At 38.9% G+C, this 19,768-nt stretch overlaps 1 protein-coding gene across 1 annotated transcript in view; it reads right to left on the minus strand.

Annotated features, from left to right (window-relative positions):
- TIAM2 (T cell lymphoma invasion and metastasis 2) overlaps positions 1-19,768 on the minus strand; it is a 136,191-nt gene that overhangs the window by 37,316 nt on the left and 79,107 nt on the right. Inside the window, exons 10-14 of the mRNA XM_030447803.1 lie at positions 17,282-17,449; positions 14,564-14,674; positions 14,024-14,102; positions 13,014-13,106; positions 11,814-12,074 (exon numbers count right to left, since the gene is read on the minus strand). Coding sequence (XP_030303663.1) covers positions 11,814-12,074; positions 13,014-13,106; positions 14,024-14,102; positions 14,564-14,674; positions 17,282-17,449 — 712 coding nt within the window. The remainder of the gene's footprint in view (positions 1-11,813; positions 12,075-13,013; positions 13,107-14,023; positions 14,103-14,563; positions 14,675-17,281; positions 17,450-19,768) is intronic.

A 19,768-nucleotide genomic window follows, 5' to 3' on the forward strand; every position in this document is an offset into this window, starting at 1 on the left:
AGTGTTATCAAATGTCAAGCACTATGTAGGTGGTGCAACCACCCCCTTTTTTCAAACTACAGCAAGAGGGTGTGTTTCCACCTGCCACTCTACTGACAGCAATAAATTGAACAAAAAATTTCTTCTAACTCTGCATTAGAAGACACACATTAAAACTAAATGTACTCAATCTCACTGCAAGACAAAGTAAGAACACCACAGGGGCATCATTTTCAGCTCTGGGCAGCAGTAGCAGTGCTGTACATCAGTTGATAACTAACCTCAGCACTGTGACAGGCACAAAGCAGAGATGACCTCAGTAAAAAAATATAGTGACTATAACAGTATGCAAAATATGTTTTCCATTTTACCAGATTTCTGAGGTTTGAAACAGTCTGCTTTGTATCAGAATGAAATCATGTTAAGCAATTTTATTTTTGCCAAAATACTGAGAAAGAGACACCACAGAGCAAAAAGTAGCAGCTTGAAACCAGAATTCCTCCGTGAAGTAGAAGAGTGAGACAAAGCCTCCTGCTCTGCCAGGTTCAGGTGAGGGATCTGAAGCTGAGTCTATTTCAGCTAAGGTAAGATGCCTGTCAAACTATCTTGACATCTGTCTTTGAACAAAGTTTTTTTTTAAAAAAAAAAGAACATAAGATAAACCTAATCTTCTGAAAAAGCAGTTAAATAAAAAAAAAAAAAAAAAAAGAAAAAGAAAAAAGGAAAAAAAAACTTTATGATATCCCAATGGAAAATATTAGCTAAAATGAAAAGCATAGGAAGTAAAAGAAGGGAGAAATGGCTCGCAGGTAAGATAACAACAGACTGGGCTGAACAAACTTCTAATTAGTCTCTGAGAGAGAGAGAGAGAGAGTCTCTGAGAGAGACTAATGGTAGACTTTGTCCATGGTGTGTTATGGGAGCAATTTTACACAATATTTTCATTACCTGTCTAAGCAAAGAAAGTAAAATAGGAAGTACTCCGATTAAATACTCTAATCATTCAAAGTTAACACACAGCACTAATTGTGAGCATGACTGGACTACCACAAAGGAGATGAAGGATGACCTTGAACATGGAGTCACAGTCCCAGAATGAAATTGGATAGAGGAAAGCTTCAGGGACAAGGAAAGTAAAGTGTGGAAATGTGGAGAAGGGGTAACATGCAGTCGTGAATTAAAATTACTTAAGTAGATACCAAGGCTGGCAGATACTGATCAGTTATAACATTGTTCAGGGATATGTCTATGCTGACAAGAAGAAGACTGGATTTCAGCCATCGCAAGAATTGTTTTCTAGAACAGGCTTATCCAGGACAAAGGATGTGAACAGCCTATCCTGATTTAAATTGGAATACGATAAATGTATCAATAGGCTGACTGAAAGCCTCTACTAACTGAAAGCCTCAGTTAGTAGAGCTGGACACACTGAGTCTTGAAATTCCTTCCCATCCTAGGTTCCTCTGTTACCAACACACCACAGGTATTACATAGATGCATAAATGCAGATGCACAGGCAAATAGATGTCCAAAAGCCTCTGTCTGTTCAGTAGAGGTAAAGGAGTACTTCACGTTTCTCTACTGCTGGTGTGTAGAGATCCTGGCAAAGAGTGCTTATCACTAAGAGAATGCTTATTTTACAAGTGAACATTGGTGAAAAGCCCCAAGGGTTGACCTACACCCCAGTCACTTGCTGATTACAGTTCAGATATTCACTATTAACTACAGTGGTTTATGTGCTGCAAACCAGTCTCTTTGTTGTTCATAGCTCTCTGCAACTTGAGAGGGAAATGGTGCTCTCATTTCTCATTCTCTCTGCTGCATCTTTTAATTTGCTGTAGTTAGATGCTTCATATAAGGTATATGCACACACAGATGCTTTAAGTACTTATGATGGCCTTGGTCTGGCCTGTGAAAGACAGATACCCAGATCTCTGATCAGAGCAACTGACAGCTTTTTTAAACTCCTGTATTGTCCAGTCATTTCACAGATGTTGCAAAATAACAATAAGCTGGACATCAACTTATTTCTGAGAATACCAACATGTATTTTAGCTTGGAAAAAATTAGGATACATAACTATAAGGAGTTACAGGAGGTTCAATCTATCCTCTAAGAATGTATTCAATATTTTCAACAATTCCCAAGTGTTCTAGAAACTGCCAACAAAACACAACACAGGCTGTCTTCAGCATGGAGGATATTCTCCCTCTCCCCATTACAGAGAGTTTCCATAACAGGGTTGTACGGTTTAGATGGAAACAAGAAATTACATTTGTGTAATGAGCTAGGCCAGGTGTAGGGAAAGCTGCATTTTTCATTGTTGTGTGACTTCTCCAGACTAATCAGCTAACTCTGATAAGATTGCAGCTCCCACATTCTTCTAGCCAATGCTGCTATCAAGAGCAAAGTTTCCCAGAAAAGATAAATAATTCCAAAATTCCTTGTGCAAATAATACTAAAGCCTGAGCAAAATGCTAGAGTTGTACAAAGCCTTGGTGGTCTTAATCCCTTTGGACTTACTGAAAACCAGGGAGTGGTAGGTGAAGCATTCCAGCATTGCTTGAAGAAGAGAAATATCAGCATAGTGAACTCTAAAAATACTCCCTTGGAGAATAGTACTCATAACTTCAGTTTAACAGTTCCGCCTGGCAAGTAGCACACGTGCTTATTTCTTTTGGTGTGATACAACTGGATATATTTCAGGTTTTCAGCAGTGCATTTACTCTTTGATAATCACATTAAAAGTATGTATGTAAGCATTTCCTTCTGTATCGTTTTCCTTTCTGAAAGACTTCAAGAAATATGTCTCCAAAAGCAACAGCTGATCTGAAGGAATTTATCAAATGGCTTACAAGAGACATTCCCACAGCTTTTGTTAAAGGAGGGATCCAAGTTTCACCAGAGAGATATGAAAGGTTCTGGTTTCACTAGTTCACATATGAATAACTTGTGTGTCTTGTTTATGTGAGGAACAGACCCTTCAGTTATTTGTCTCATGCTGTCCCCTGAGACCAACAAGGGAGGGGCATCCAGTGGCTGGCATCCAAGACAGAGCCCATGCACTCTCTGCAGCGATTTAAATATCTGGTGAGGTTGCAAAGAGCACACTAACTGTGGTCAGTAAGGAGAAAAGAAAGAGTTCTGGGAGGAGAAGACAAACTCCTGCAGAAGATCCATTAACTGTTCCACCACAGTAATTTTCACTGAAGAAATTGCTAGTAAAACTGTGGAGGGTCTAGAAGATGAGGTGTGTGGATAAGGCCAGGTAGCTTTGGTGGAGCTGTGATACAAGAGGATATGAGTTGATCCACAGTTTCCATCATGAAGCCCTAGGTCTGGAAACATCAGGTGTTTGGAAGCACATAGACTTCCTTAAGGACTTCACACCAAACCTGTTCTTTTTCCCCTCTAAGCCCTCTTTAGCCAGAGAAAGATGACTGTAAATTTAGTAATAAATCAACTGAAAAAAATTGAGTCTGTAACACAAGAAAGGTCCAATTCAAGTGATGTGGAGAACTAATTTCCACCTAAGAAAAGTGCCCTGAAAGGTCCTTCCCTGAAGTTGTTAATCTGTTTTTCTCTGTATTATACAGAATTAAATAAACAAGTTAATAATTTTTTTTTTCACTTCTATGTTCTACCAGTACAAGCCTCAACATAAGAAAAATGACTGCTACAGACTGATCTTATTCATGAGGAGCTTTTTGTAGGCACATCTGATGTCTAGACCAAAAGTTATCTCCAGGTAGCTTCTGCACTAAGGAAACAGAGAAGGCTGGTAGATAAGCAATCCAGTTGCAGCCACAAATGAGAAATATACATTGAAACACATCATAACCCCTACCACTTCAAGTTGAAAAACAAAGCAATTTGATTCAGCTTTCACATGCTATGAATCTGGGCAAATGACTGAGGTACACCGGACCCTAAATGCAGATTCTTAGTAATCTCCAATTAAGTTTTACCAGAATTATGGCAGAGTTCATTTTAGCTCAAATAGTATAATTTTAACTGGAATTTATTTAAGTTTTAATGCACATTGCCAGTTCAGTTGTTTCCCCACAGATGGTACTCACAGGCAAGTATTACTCTTCCAGCATTCTCACTCCAATGCTGGAGTAAATTCAAAACTATTTGCAGGCAGTAGCTGTGGTTATTAACTGTACAGTGGTTTACAGCTTTCATGGTGCTTTAAGCAACAGTTCAAAAGGAAGTTAAATATTACATTTATTCACATTTTAAAAATCTCTTCCTCTTTTTATCTAGGAAATGTTCAACTTCTTGTTCTTTGCCTTAACTTCAGATACAAACTAGCTCAAAATTTCATTGCTAAATTAACATGACTTGAGTCTACTAAGACAAGTAAACTATGGAGAAACTTGGTTTCTAGAAACATAAAACTTAACACATAAAATGCACTCTATTTTAATAATTCATAAAATATTTTATCTCTGGTTGATATTTTGGCTTTTATCACTTGTTCTTCTAGACATTTTTAATCTATTTTGGCTGGAAGGCATGTTCAATGCTGTAATAATTGACTCTTTGGCGCAGATAGAAACTTCTTTCAGGAATTCACTGATGTTCAATCTGGAAAGAATATTAGCATACAGGTGTCATAACGTCAGTCTTCCTAGACAGGGTTCTTAAAAACAGATTTAGTAGATGCCTGTAAATGTGGAGTCTAATTTCTACCAAGCAGACATGCATTTGAAGGCCAGACAAGAAGGTTCCCTTCATGGCCTCTCTCATCCAGATGTTTTGGATTCAGGGAGCTATAATGAAGCATCAGAAAGTGCTCCACATGCTTCCTGAAGGACCATGCACCTAGGCTGCTTCTTTTTGCAGATCTCACAGCACCTACAGTAAGAGAAACTTGTACTTCTGGCCAGGGTCTGAAATGATTGAGTGGAACAAATCTTTGTTCTCATTCTTCAGTGAGGAAAGTGATATTTCTTTAAACACAGGCAAATGTTCTTGTATCGTACAATTTAAGACATGTTGGACCACATGTTAAACAGTGGCTTAGCTCCAGTCAGCCACCTACTTCTGCAAGTGTGACTTTCTGTAGGCTGATGTATGCTCTATCTTGTTTTTCTTTTTTTTTTTTTTTTTCCCCTGATATCTGCAGAAACATCTATTTTGAAGTTGGAGCAGAGTCTTTTAGATCCTTTTTGTTCATTAACTGTTCACAGTAAGGTGAAGTTATTTTACCTATTTGTTAATTCAGTAATCAATAGAAAACACAAATTAGAAACAGAACAGGAAATAACAGCTTGAACTTCTGTAGCAGTGCCTATTTAGTCCCTGAAGCCAATGGTATGTTTTCTCTGGGTTGTTGAACTAAAATCCAAACTTTCCCTGTCCAAGTATCTGCCAGTCAGGCAACTGTTCAGGCTTTTCAGTTTCAAGCTTAACACTTCTGACACTGGCTTCTCAAACTTTACCTTCATTTACCTTCAAACATTTACCTTCCAACTTTACCTTAGGCATTTGCTTCCTAAGTGCATAGCAAATGCCTCTATAGAATCTGTCTCACTGGAGGACAGTGTTAGCTGTAGTTGGTGCATAACCCTTCTCTTCCAGTTCAACAACTGGAGATGTGTGGCTGTGGTACAGAGGACAAAGACACAGCAGACCCCTTTTGGGTGGCCACCATCCTCTGCAAGGATCAGCAAAGGCTGATACTGCTGTCCTTAGATCTCCCAGGCTGGGGCTGTCTGTGGCACCTCTCCTGGCTTCTGCTGCTGGTCCAGGATTGCTCACAGGGGATGGCTTTGGCCATGCTCAGTGGTCATTTGCACTGAGAACTTGAAAACAAACAGAGCTGGCCCTGCCCAGTTAACTACATGTACCACCTCATTGCTACATTTTCTCCCCATCTCAGATTTATAGACACAAAAGTAAAGAAAACAGAAGAAAAAAGAGGGAGGAAAGAATTAAGTCAATAGTTTAGCAAGAATCTGTGACTAGCTTAGTGTCATGGTTTAACTCCATGGTTTCACTGCCAACTTATCTGGGCAAATATGAACCACCCAGCTGCTGGCTCACTCCCCCCACAGCAGGATGGGGGTGAGAATTGGAACGGTAAAATTGAGAAAACTCATGGGATGAGATTAAAATAAGGTTAATAATTGAAAATAATAACAATTAATAATTAATAGTATTTAAAAATGTAATTAAGAGGAAAACAACAAAGAAAAAGAAAACTCAAGAGACAAGTGATGCAAATTCAAACAATTGCTCACTATCAACTGACTGATACCCAGCCAGTCCCCAGGCAGCACCTCCCTGGCCAACCTTCTCCCAAGGTCACTGCTGAGTGTGATGCCTTAAGGCATAGAATACCCTTTTGGGTCAGCTGGGGTCAGCTGTGTCCCCTGAAGCCTCTTGTGCACTCCCAACCTACTTTCTAGCAAGGCAGCATGAGGAGCAGAAAAGGACTTGCCTCTGTGTAAGCACTGGTCCACATAACAAAAACAACCCTGGTTATCAACACTGTTTCCAGCACAAATCCAAAACACAGCCTAATACAAGCTACTATGAAGAAAATTAGCTCTACCCTAGCTAAAACCATAGCATCAAAGAATGTTAGGGTAAGAAGGGACCTGAACGATAATCTACTTCCAACCCTTCTGCATGGGCAGCAACACCTTCCACTGGATCAGGTTGCTCGAAGTCCTGTCCAATCTGGCATTGAATACTTCCAGGGATAGGGCAAAACCAGCACACTTAGACAGTTCCTAAATTACTCAGTCTACCTTACCTCTATGAAACACAGAACATTTGTTGTTTGGTGTGTACTGAATTATGACTAAGGCACTGGTCTATATGTGGACATTTCTAGCTTTATCATAATTAATAAATCTCCCTGCTGTCCATATGGTTACTCTAAAGAATTCAGTAGGATGGGCAATCTCAGGATTTATGCCTACATATTGTCATTGAGACAGAAAGTGCAGATCAACAGGGTTTAATGGAGTTTACACCAGGAACAAATAATCTGACCCACTGACATCACAGGGATAAAATCACAGCAGCATTTAGCAAAGCAGAACAGAACACTCTTTCAGTAGAAAGAGCATTTAAGGCTGTCCCATTTTATAGCATAAACAATCTTGTAATTTGCAGCATACACATCTAGCAGGAAGCCAACAGGACAGTTTTCAAGAGCCAGCAAGAGCTCGTTAAACCACCACTCTTGGGAAACATTGTAAAACATGCAGAAGGCATGCAGTAGGCAACAAGTGCTCCTATGGAACCAGCATCTGAAGTGGCAAATGTTTTCTTTGAATTAACCTCTGCACTGCTACAGTTCCAGGTATTGTCACAGGCCAGAGTATTTTCCCAGGGATTCACAGGAGCACAGGACAAAGACATGTAAAGGCACAAAAACAGCTGAAGCAGGAGCCAACATACCACAGTTGTCCAAGACTACTGTAAACACACCTCACCTCTGAGCTTGCTTTGATGAATGGCCACTGCATGTTCTATCACATCTACGTGGCTTCCTGCTGAAGTAAATCAGGCAATGAGTGAAGAAAAAAAAAAAAAAAAAAAAAAAGAAAACTCAGCATCAGTCATCAATCTTCAGGCAGACAAGCAGTCATGCTGTATAGACAACCAGGTGTCTATGTTAAAAAGAGGCACTGGTTTTCTAGTGTGCTGTCTCACACCATGCAAAACCATCAGATATTTAGTATTAGATTCACAAGGCAAGAGTGAGAGGTAGGTGCAGACCTGTACAACTAACACAGATTAGGGCCCACAACCTAAGAAGACTACTGGTTACTTCAGGACTTTGGAAGCTAAGAAGCAATATTCACCTCTTCTGAGATCAAAAGGATGAAAATAAATAAATTTCTTTATTCCTCATGCATGCAGCACAACAAATGTTGAGCCCTACAACACAATGAAGTGACTTTAAATGTTGAAACAAACAGGACCTGACCTGGGAAGAACTAAAAGTAGAAAAGTAGAAATATTCTTCAGTTACGTTTTAGTTTTACTTTTGCGTATGAAATTCTCTGAAGCTAACATTTTAAAAATGCTTATGAAATGCTTTAGCAGCTATGGCCAAACAGCAACAAGCCCAGCAGTCTGAGGAAGCACTCCAGGCACATCCCTCACCTGCTGAAGGCTACAGCACCTTAGCTTTACATCCTCCTGGACTTCACCTTTTTTCTTAAGAGGGACACACAGGCTCGTCTGATATTCAGGCTGGGTTGAGTCTGGAACAGGGAGAGGACTGCCCAGCAACATGCATGCAGCCAGCTGGCTGCAAAACCAACCTCTGTCTCTCTCTTCCTCCCTCATTTCAGTGGTATCTGACAAAACTGTAAGGAGCCAAGTTTTCTGGAGAAGCTGTGAGTTGCAATTATGTTCTGCAGAAGTATCTAAACCATCTCCCTTTCCCCTTGTCACCAGAACCAAGCCTTCTTCACGGCTCCTGTGACCACATCTCTAGAAAGATGGGGCAGACAGGAACCCAGATCCCACAGAGAAACTAAGTGCCATGCCCCAAAGATGAAAGATGAGAAATACAATAGAAAGTGAAGGATCAGTGTGTACTTTTTTTTTTAATTTATTTTTTTATGGTTTCTTTCCCATTTAGCTCTCTAACCCTCTTTGATGAAAGTGTTTCTTTATGGAAACTTGTTAAAGTGCCATCCTGCACTTTTTTCTTTTAATCATGGGGATTTATTTACAAATTAAGGTTGGTTTCAACAGTGTCATCTAACCAGAAATAACAGCTTCCCTAACAAAAACCCACTTGCCAGGGAAAAAAATACCCTGCCCAACTCTGACAGCCACTCACATACTGCAATGGGTTTTCACACCTACTAATGCTTCTACCTCCTGCCTCAGCACTTCATGTATATACCATTAACCCACACAGCATTCCCCTAAAAATACGATTTTCAGTTCTCATGCCTTCTCCACTGCTTCTTCCTCAAATATCCATGCTATCTTGAAAAGAGGCTTTTTTTTTTTCCTCCACAGCTGTAAGAATTTCAGTCCAAATCCCTCATTTTGTAATTCTGTACCAACTTTGTTTTATTTCCTTAGCACTGGAGATGGAAGCAAATTTTGTTGCTCTGCCACTTGGTTTTCCAGGGTAAGCTCATTACTAGCCAAGTGCTAAGCAGCAAGGACATAGCATTGCCATGTGGAAAATCAAATGATATGACCACAGAAGGCCCAAAATACAGCTACAAGAGTAGAGCAGCCTCCTGGAGAAAATGAATCATTCTCTCAGAAAATTCCCTTGGAATGAATTTTAGGAGTGGCAGTGTTAGTGGCTTTGGAGAATGTCAATCACTTCCCTTCTGTAGAGTAAAGGCTGCCAAAGTTGCCACAAGGTGTAATTGGGTTTCCTTAACATAGCAGAGTAAGTAGGAAAAGGCATTCATCAGGCTTATACTAATCAGTTACAAAACTAAACAAATGTGGACAAACTGTTACCACCCAAGTTATATGAAGCCAGTGATTTAAAAAAAATTCTGTTTTGCTTTCTCTTGCTGGTTGTCACCAAGCAGGGCATTACAGCATGACTAAGTGCTGAAAACTTCAATTTTTCAAGCACTTTGTTAACTTTAACTCATTAATCCTCATAATACTCTACAAAAACACATAGAGTCAGTTAATTTTTAAAAACAGGAATGCAAGAGCAGAAACAATAAGGCTTTTAACTTTAGTGTGTATCCTCAGCCAAACTGCTTAATTTTTCAAGAGAGGTCCCCTTCACTGGCATTACCTGATTTTCAGAGGTGCTGCCTTGGAAGAAAAGGCTCAACATGGACAAGCAAATGTCTGAAATTATTTTTGAAAACTGTGGTCATAAGAGTGACCTTTTTTAACTTTACCAAAGGAGACAGAACAGAATTGAATACTGGATGTGAATTTGAGAGCCTCTGGTCTCCAAATCCCTGCTTAGATCAATAAATACACCCTTTTCTTATCTAAAATCTTATTCAATTCCTAAGTGAGTAACAGAACATAGAACAGCTAAACCTTTTATGATTATCTATTAATTCAAAGTAATGTAATTTTCTTGTGTTCCCATTTAAACCCAATCAGATGATCAGACACTAAACAATGAATTCAATAAACATGAAAGTTCTTTTCACCAAGCTTGATTTAGAACTGTTTGTTCCCTTTCAGAATAAATCTTCCTTAGCTGCTTTTAAGCAGAAAAGCAAACACACTATGTACCTTTACCCACTAGTGCTTAGAGTGTAATACATACTCCAGTAATTTCCTATTATAATGGAGTATTTGCACAGGTTGCAAATTTATCCCAGAGGATTGAAGAATCTAGTGAATGGACACATACATTTATCATACTGAATACTCTAGGTAATGCTGGCCTATGATATCAAGCCAACAAGCTGAGTGATAGTCCTGGTATAATTATGTAATTAATTAGCTCTATCATAATTTTTGTTTTATGACACCAACTTTCATGTGCCAATAGTCAGTTTAATGACATTTTAAATTGAACTAAGGCCCCAGAGAGAGATGGTACTTACTGTATAACAAATCTTGTATTCACATTTCTTTTAATTTCAAAAGATGACCTAATAAAATTGCTTTATAATTAAATCAATTCTAATAACTCCTCCTGTGTGATTCGTTTTCTTCTCCCATTTTTAACTACGAAAAAAATTCCAATCAGAAAACATTTGCCACCACAATTATATACAAAAATAATTGATCTCTTTTTGTACCCTTTGCTGCTCACCTCGCAGAGCAGTGCACTCAGAATTTTACTAACATTCCCCAGAGGTGTAGTGATGAAACTACACCTTTTACACTACATTTAAATTTGCTTCTATGTTGTTTGAAAAATAGTCAAGGTGTGGGATGGAAGGGGAACAAATCTTTGCATACTTTCTATTTCAGACAGGTGTTTACAAGTATTCTGGTATTACAAGATGTACTACTCAAGTGAAGTAAGATCAGCTAAAGGAAGGGAAGGGTGAGACCATGGCTCTACTCTACCTGGTGAGGCTGTGCCCTGCTAGGTACCACCTCCTATTTCCAGCTGAAAAGTGAGCACTGGCAAGCTCCTTGGGGCTGCCAGGCTGTTGTGCCATCCAGGAACAGTCTTTCCTATGCTGGCTTTTGGCACCCACCCTGCCTGGTGCTCCTCATGTGGAAACCCATATGGGTCTCACCCTGATCACTGTCTCAATGTTTATTACAGTGGTGTTACACTGAGTAGGAAATCTGAGCAGGTGATAGCAAAATAACCCATATGAAAGCTGTTTGCATAGGCTTTCTTCTACATGGGGAGCAGCTGTGGACAATGGGACCACATTTACATCACTTGGTGGGAGCAGAGCTAAATGACTCCTTTCTGAGGAGATGTTGATTACTGTATTTAAGGTATCCTTAATGTATGCAGTACTTTACTATTTGTAAAACATGGTAAACACAGAACAATACTTATGCCTCTGAAAGCCATCACATAATTTCAAATACTGATGCCTGGGTAACAAATGTACTAAAGGTACTTGACATGACACAGCACAATCAAGAGAGCACTTGATGACAGTGATGTCATCACAATGATGCAATGAATGGTACAGCCAAACAGATTAGAAGAATATAATTTCCCTGAAGCAATGACCATATTCAGTTCCATTTTTACTTTGTATAAAATTATTAAATAACAAGACACATATGGAGCGTAAATGGAATTTAAACACTTTGTACCTGGGCTTCTCAATGAGGCAAGCACAGATTTTAAATGTAGTTGACTGAGTTTTTACAAAAGCAATGTTAGAAGTCAGGTGAAAGTGATTAAACTATTCTCAACCTCTTACCATTTGCTGTGTTCTTTTTGAAGTTATCTAGAAACTCTTCCAGGAGCTGTGACTGGTTTGGAGGAGGCAACAAAGTCTTTGGCTCCATGGAAATGTCGCCATCTGACCAGGATACACATAAGGGTTGCTGGGTTCCATAATGGCTCATCCTCAAAGTGAGCATTACACTTCTGTCTGAAAACAGTAACTCCATCTGCCTGAGATCAAGATCAGACACAGCCTCTCCATTTATGCTCAGGATTTCATTGCCTACTCGAAGCCCTAGGAGCACGTGAAAGGAAGGCAAGAAAAAGGAGAATACAAAATGTTAAGGGTCTCAAACCAAACCTTATGATGCTTCATCTTTTATTTTTGTGCTTGTAATTCAAAAAGCCTAATCAATCAGAAACCCATTAGAACCAATGGGAGCTTTATTTGTGCTTTTGTGAAACAGTTCAGTCTCATGCTTATCGGTGTTACAAATACTACCTCAATCTAATTGTTTCTTTCTGAAGATGCTACAGGATTTGGCGGGTGGGAGGGAAGCACAACTTCCATGATGATTAAAACAGAGGCACCTCTCAAGGCTTGGATCCCTTGAATCCACTTTAAAAGACAGCCCAAAAGCATACAGAAATGTATCTTGTATTTCATTCTCCCAGTCTGGGAAGAACAAGGCACAAGTCACGCAGATGAAATAATTCATGCCAAACTGGAACCACAGCAGATGAAGTCTTTTGTATAAAACTAAACACTATCTTTCATGGTTAGTGACAATGAAGTGGTCATTACCCTCCTATAGCAAAAGAAACTGCCTCTGTTTTCTGGATTTGTCTCTCTGTTTTTCAGAGAGTAGAACTGATGTGATCATGCTGTGCTGATGAAGAGACACGGTTCCTGTGCAGCACAGTAGGGAAGGCTCTCACAGAAATGTGAGATGAACTCTCTCCAGCTTATTTCTCTGTGCAAAAGCACTTGGTCAGATGGCTGAACACAGATTTTGTCTCTAAGGGTGAACAAGAACTCTCTCTGCTATATTTAAATCAGAATTCTGTTATTCTGTCCACATTATCTCTCCTAATATCACATAATATCCATGGCCTTCAGGAAGGAAAACTATGGCCAAGGACCATTTCAGACAGCAGCACTAAAGGTCCTTCATGTTTAGAGACTTTAAAAAGACAAAGAACTACAGTATTAGACATAAACATGATACAGTACCTTCCTTATACGCCATTCCATCAGGGATAACATCACTTACAAATATACGGGTGAGATGCTGATTTTCATCAACCTGTGCTGTGACAGCAAAACCTGAAGCAAGAGGTTTAAAATCAAATATACTTTCTCAGAAATTTTTCCCTTTTATTTTTTTTATTTAGCAGCCTCTATTCAACCAAAGTGAGAATACTGCTCATGAGAGCACACCCACAGAACACAGAGATATTATCCCCTTGTTTCTCAGTCACTGTAAGGCCTATTAGAGTTAATATAACATTTCAACTTCTAGGAAATGTCATACTCTGCTCTAAGAAAAAGATTACATTTCAAAAAAAATTTTTTTACCTCAGTCCCCTATGACATTTCAATGATACAGCTCATCTTTATGGTAAGAATTTTGCAGTGTGTCCATCAGACATAGAAGTATCTTAAACAGGCCAGAAAAATGGAAACCTAAACTACAAAGCAACAAATCCATATAGACCAGTGAGTGAGACAGCCCAGAAAGGAATAATGTATACCAACAGACCTTCAGCTAAAGAACAGCACAGAGTTGCCTTACAAAGGTACCTTTGGAAGGTATACAATTATTCTGAGGCACAACCATTTCTCACAGATAAAAAGCCTGTCAGAATTTGTACCAAACGACACTATTAATCCTATCCCACTACCAAAAAGAAAAGGGAAGACCTTTACCATGGCCTGACTGAGACTAATTGCATTAATCCTGGCAAAGGGCATTTGTCTTCTGACAATTTGATGCTTGAATTATTTGGCCAGCACAGGAGAATTAGAAAGTGGCCCCTTCCCAAATGGAGACATAAGAAATGTCATTGCCACTTTAACACAACCAGTTTTGATCTTTGTTGTAGTACCTCAAGTCCTTTGCAGACTCAGATTTTGAGTCCTATTAGGGATGGCTCTACCTGCTTTCAAAGACAGAAAAGTCCTAAAAAAAGTAAGCAATGTGAAGAATAAAAAGAAAATTTTCTAAGAGCTGTTAAACTTACCAAAATCATTTATGTTTTCAGTCTTTGTAAGATGAATATGATGAACATTTAAGGGACAAATTTCTATTTCATCATACACCTGTTGGAAAAAAACAGTAACAGAAATAATCAAATTCTGAAACTGTCAGCATCAAAAACTAAAGATCCAGCATGGGAAGTAAGCACAATATCACTTGCATCAATAAAGAGACAAAACTTGCTGTCTTTACACAGAGGACTGTGGTACTGTACTAGTACTGTTGGTATGAGTAGGACTAAAATCAGATTAAACTCAAGATAGAAAACCCAGCCTGGAGTAGACACTGACACTTCAAGACTTTACACCAGAAGCCTCACTTAAATCTTCAAACAGGACTTGCAGAGTGTTTCTAGTGCCCAGCCACCCAGATGTCTGCACAGGAACAGACTGTGTGAATGAGGGTGGCAGAACACAATAAAGAACAGCTTTAAAGCCTTATTTTAGATCTAAATGATACATATTGTAGGTGATAAATCAACTCTAGCTTCAGACATCATAGTGCTTTAGCTAACAGGAGTCACACTTCCCTGGTCTATTATGTATTCATATGGTTCAGGAGCACAATACTCAGTATTTTCATCAACCATTCTTCTGAGTTGTAGGCCGTAGTGTCTTGGCTCCAGCTGTTTCATCTAAGGAATAAAGAGAACAAAGTTTGGAATTTGTTATTTTTTTCCAGAATTCCATAAGACTAAGAAGCAACATACACATACTAAAAACTCTTTAGAAATCATGCAAAAGCGACCATCAAGAAGTCATTTTCTAACTATTTGTGTGGTACAAACAAAACTTGCTGCCTTGCTTAGAAGATTAGGTTTAAGTGCAATTTCTGTTTTCCCTTATGACCACCCCAAATCCTTTCATAAACTACATCTTGGTTAATTAACTGAACACTGAAAAATATTTCTAAAGATATTACAAATGTTTTCTGTTCTTTTTGAACTTATCCTCACAGACATCTTTTTCTGAAAGTACTTTTAATGTACCTTTTAAAGTAAAGTACTTTTTAAAGTAGTTAATGACTCAGTTTTGCTCAGCCACTTTTTTTTCTGATGTAGAAAATGTATATGCATGTATGGGATGCTAGCAGTGGGGATGGGAAACAGGTTCCCTAAGGACTTGCTTTTATTTGATTTTATTTTTATTGCTGGGTTTCATCTATGATCAGAGAGTTTTACCTACTTTTTCTCACTGCGTGAGGTCAAAGCAAAAATCCTGTCTCAACAGGAAGTCAAGGGGAAATAGGAATATTCCCAAAGGATATTAGTCAGAAAGTGTCAAGCCCCTGATGGGAGACACTCAGAAAAGCAGGATGATGGTGAGACCACTGCACAAAGCATTTCAGTTTAGCATATTAATAGAGCAACAGGAGGAAGCAACATTTCTAAAACAGGAGGCATGACTGCCTCCCTTAGGGTTACTTAACCTCTTTAATGTATCTCTGCAGCTTACAAAATGTAAATTTACTGAGTAACTAAAATTACCTTAACATTTTGTTATGTGTAACAGTTTACAAGTTGCATGTGTTCTGTATCCTGAATAATTGCATTCAAATGCACATTTTTTTCTGTATGTACTATCCAAAAGCCCCAGATGGAAAACAGAAAGGAGAAAAGCATAAACCCCATAAAGAATGAATGAAGGGGAAAAAAACAACCACCCCTTTGAACTTTATCCTTATACACATAACATTCAAACATGTTCTGTTAAGAAGAAAGATTCCTTACACTCACCAGAGCAGAATGAAAATGTAAGAAGGAAAAGAACCAGGACAGATGAGCAGAAAGTATTCAGCATTAGAGCATGCTTATGAAAAGCTTTAACACACAAAATGGAAAGAAAAAATAAAACAGAAAAATGTTTAAGAAAAAAATAAAATTATTTAAAACTAAATGATCATGCAATACAGACATGCATTAAAAATAAAAGCTTTACAATAAAAAGTATTTTGGAACAATGGAATAAGAGAGGTAAGGAATTTACTTTCCAACTTAATTTTACATTTATAAATTTTATTTCCTCCTTCAGGGGTCTTAGATGTCACTATAAATACTTCCAAATGTTTCGGTTCTACCGTGCCATCTGCTGGTCAAATAATGTCTCAATCTCTTCAGCCTACTAAAGTAAATTTTTTAAAAGTAAAGCCAGGCAACAATCTATTTTTCCAGGATTCAGTTTCCAAAAACCAATGAGAGGTAATATTTTCTTGGCAATGCCATGGAGATTCATTGTTACTTGACTAAAGTGGTGAGCTTATTATGATTTAAAAGTTAAAGTTAACCTCATATTTTTGAGAACTTGTACAATGTTCTTTTTTTTTATTTATTTATTTATTTATTTATTTGCAACATCACTAGGTAAAAATTGGGCCCTTTCTTTAACTTCAAGCCTGTTGAACAAGGTGACCTGAAAGTTCATGCTAATGTATTTTTGTACAGAGCAGGATACTTTTTTTCTCCATTTTTCCCCATTGCTGGTGATGTAAATACAATATGCTTACTACTAGTCAGAAAACAAACCTTGGAAGTACAAAGCTTGTTTTTTTCAAAAAACCTTGTTTCCATACTTAAAATTTGAATCACAAAGTTACAGCTACATTCAAGCACTGACATGTGGAAACAAAGGTGACAGGTATGTTGCCACATTCACAAGGTGCTGGTCTTCTCTTTGTAGTTAAAATGGGTATTTCTACTTTATTTTCAGATTATGACTCAAGATTTCTGTCCCATGATCTATAGCAACCCCCCTCGGATTGCTGGCACTGACTATCAGAAGGCAATGCACTTCTTGAAATTCACAAGTAGAGCTGGTATTTAATTAAAAGCTTGAAAGGGTCCTTTAAGAAGCAAACATCTATGATAGCCTTTCTCACAGTAGTCTTAAATGTCTTAATCTCCTGATAAGAAATACCAGCCCGGTTACTCCTCTGTGATTAATTTGCACAGAACTGGGTTTTCTGCACTGAAAATGTACAGCAAACACATGCTAAGGTTTCTCAGGGGCTGGTGACCTGGCAAACTGCCACCACTATCTTGATCAACACTTCTTGGAAACCTTTCCACAGCATTGCTACCTTGGCTCCAACACATAAATAACACAACCAAAGGAAAGAGCAATGTGCCTTGATAAAGTGACAGGGAGATGCCAGTATTATGCCCTCACTATTTAGGCATCCTCTGATGTTCTTTCTCAAGCCCACAGCTAGTAACAAGGTGCAATCATACATGAAGAATTAGTACCTTGCATGCCAAAGACAAAACATCTTCCACCCTGTGCTCTGGCTTGAGGGTCAGTGCCACTCCTTGGCCATCACAGAAGTGAACATATGTCTGCGTTTCCCAAGTGCTTTCCTTCTGGATGCTCTCTGGCACTGAGCAGTAGACATTCAAAAAGTCATCAACTTGCTGCTGGAAACAAGGGAGAAATATATAATCTGTGAATGTTACCAAAAAAACCCAAAAGTACAATTACATTAGCAGTTTGCAGTGGATGTGCATTTAGACACAGTACTGTGTATTTCCCCAGGGTAAGCCAGGGGCAAAATTCTGTCACCTGCTCTCATTCACTATCAAAAGTGATTTTCTTGAGAACAGACTGCACTTCCTCTGCATTCTCATAGTGGACTTTTTTGCCTGTATCTCATAATAATTGCTGATTTAACTCTGTGAAAATATGTAGCTACCTGATATCATATCACAACTGGAACAGAACGGAGTACTACAATTTTACCTAATTACTAAATGGAAAAAAAAAAAAAAAAGAAAAAAAAAAAAGAAAAAAAGAAAAAGAGGAATAGCTGTCGTTTTAACAGAAAATGGTAATACAGTAAAATTCCAGCAGAGAGCACTGTGGAGCAAGGCTTGTGGTAGCACAAAGGACTGATGCCAGAATAAAGTGTTCCAATTCTATTTACAGTTTAAGAACATAATTATTTCATATGTAGCACAGGGTATCTGCCTGTTTACCATTTTGCTTCACATTTACCCTCATCCAAATCTATTCCACTTGATCAAATAACAACATCGACCCTGAATGAATTCCCTTCTGGTTTCTCACCCTTCATTTTTCTGTGCTGCACTCCAGGCCACAGGTTTCAAACAAAACCACAGAGGAAGAAGAAGAAGAAAAAAATACTTCTGAAGTGTTCAGAATTTTGAGTTTCACCGATATGGTTGGGTCTACCTATTCAGTATGTCATTTCACTGCCTCCATCAAGGAATTCAGGACTACACATAGAGCTTCCCTGGATTCCCCTTACAAACAATGGAAAGGGTCAGTAACACTGTGTTAACTGTGTGGGAGAACCACCACCCAGACATGTCTTAAGATATTCTGATCTGTTCTCAGAAGTGCCTATCTCTCCAATGATTTTTCTCTTGGTTGTTTTCTGCTCATTCGTTGTTTCTGTTTGTTTGGATTCAGGGGTTTTGTTGACTCCATAAAGCCCATGGATTATGCAATTCTTTCTCCTGGCTCTGCAGGGACACAAGCCCAGGGGTGCACTGCAATTAAAAACTGGAGGAAGATCACTGCACAGGGAGATACTGCTTCCCTAGCCAGCAACAAAGTTATTGACAACAGCCTACCAGTAGCAAAAGAGAGACCAATATTTTTTTGTTATTCCAAACAACCACCATGGCTGTGAAAATATGATAGAGTAAACAATCCTATTCAGGTAATCACCAAACTATGTAGAAATTCAGGTTGCAGCTGTCACAGAGTATGGCAAAGTAATAATTTGATGCCAGAGTAACGCTGCTTTTGGTAGAATGATATTAAGGAACTAAGGGCATTCAATGAGGCTCTTACTACACTGTCCCTTTTAATTAATGCAGGTCCATGGAAATTTTACTACAATACAGCAGCTACTACACCTAGCAGGAATTTTGATATGCTACTGTAATTAATGGAGTGATGAAATCTATACCAGGTGAAGCTTCACCTCAGTGGCTGTGGTTTCAGACTGCTCCTAACACTGGTGTCGAAGAAGACAATTCCTACAGAAGCACGGTCGTCTCAGAAAGCACTAAATCAAGTGCCTGAGAATAAATGCTGAACTGCTTCCATGGTGTAAATAACGTAAAGGAGAAAGGGCAAGGCAGGCAAACTGCAAGAGCTGAGTAGGAATGAGTCAGACTGAATTCTCCAGTGGCTTCACTGTGAAGGTGGTGAGACACTGGCACAGGCTGCCCAGGGAAGCTGTGGCTGATGCCTCCCTGGAAACGTTCAAGGCCAGGTTGGATGGGGCTTTGAGCAACCTGATCCAATGGGAGGTGTCCCTGCCCATGGCAGGGGAGTTGGAACTGGATGGTCTTTAAGCTCTCTTCCAATACAAACCATTCTGTGATTCTGCGATTCCTCCGAGGAAAACTAAACCTATATTGCCTCAACTAGGAGATGCTCCCAGCATCTCCAGAGGTTTGTAACTACCTCTAAACCAATAGTTTATTGCTCTGCAACAGTAGGTCTTCAAATCTCTGCAAACAAAATAAATCTCACTATTGGCAAAACCAAGGTCAAAGGTGATGAGATATAGCTTTAGAATCACTTTTTTTCAAAAAGCCTTTAAGACAGGACAGAAAGTTCCACAGCCAATGTGACATACCTCCCTCTTCTTCCCATGTACACTTGTGCTCAAGGGTAGGTCTTGAGATAAACTTGCCTCTGTCATTAAAGATGATTATATTCCTTAAGTGCAGTCAAGGTACTGTTGCTTCATCCACATT

Source organism: Calypte anna, chromosome 3 (assembly GCF_003957555.1).
Source record: "Calypte anna isolate BGI_N300 chromosome 3, bCalAnn1_v1.p, whole genome shotgun sequence".
In the NCBI taxonomy this organism is placed as follows: Eukaryota; Metazoa; Chordata; class Aves; order Apodiformes; family Trochilidae; genus Calypte; species Calypte anna.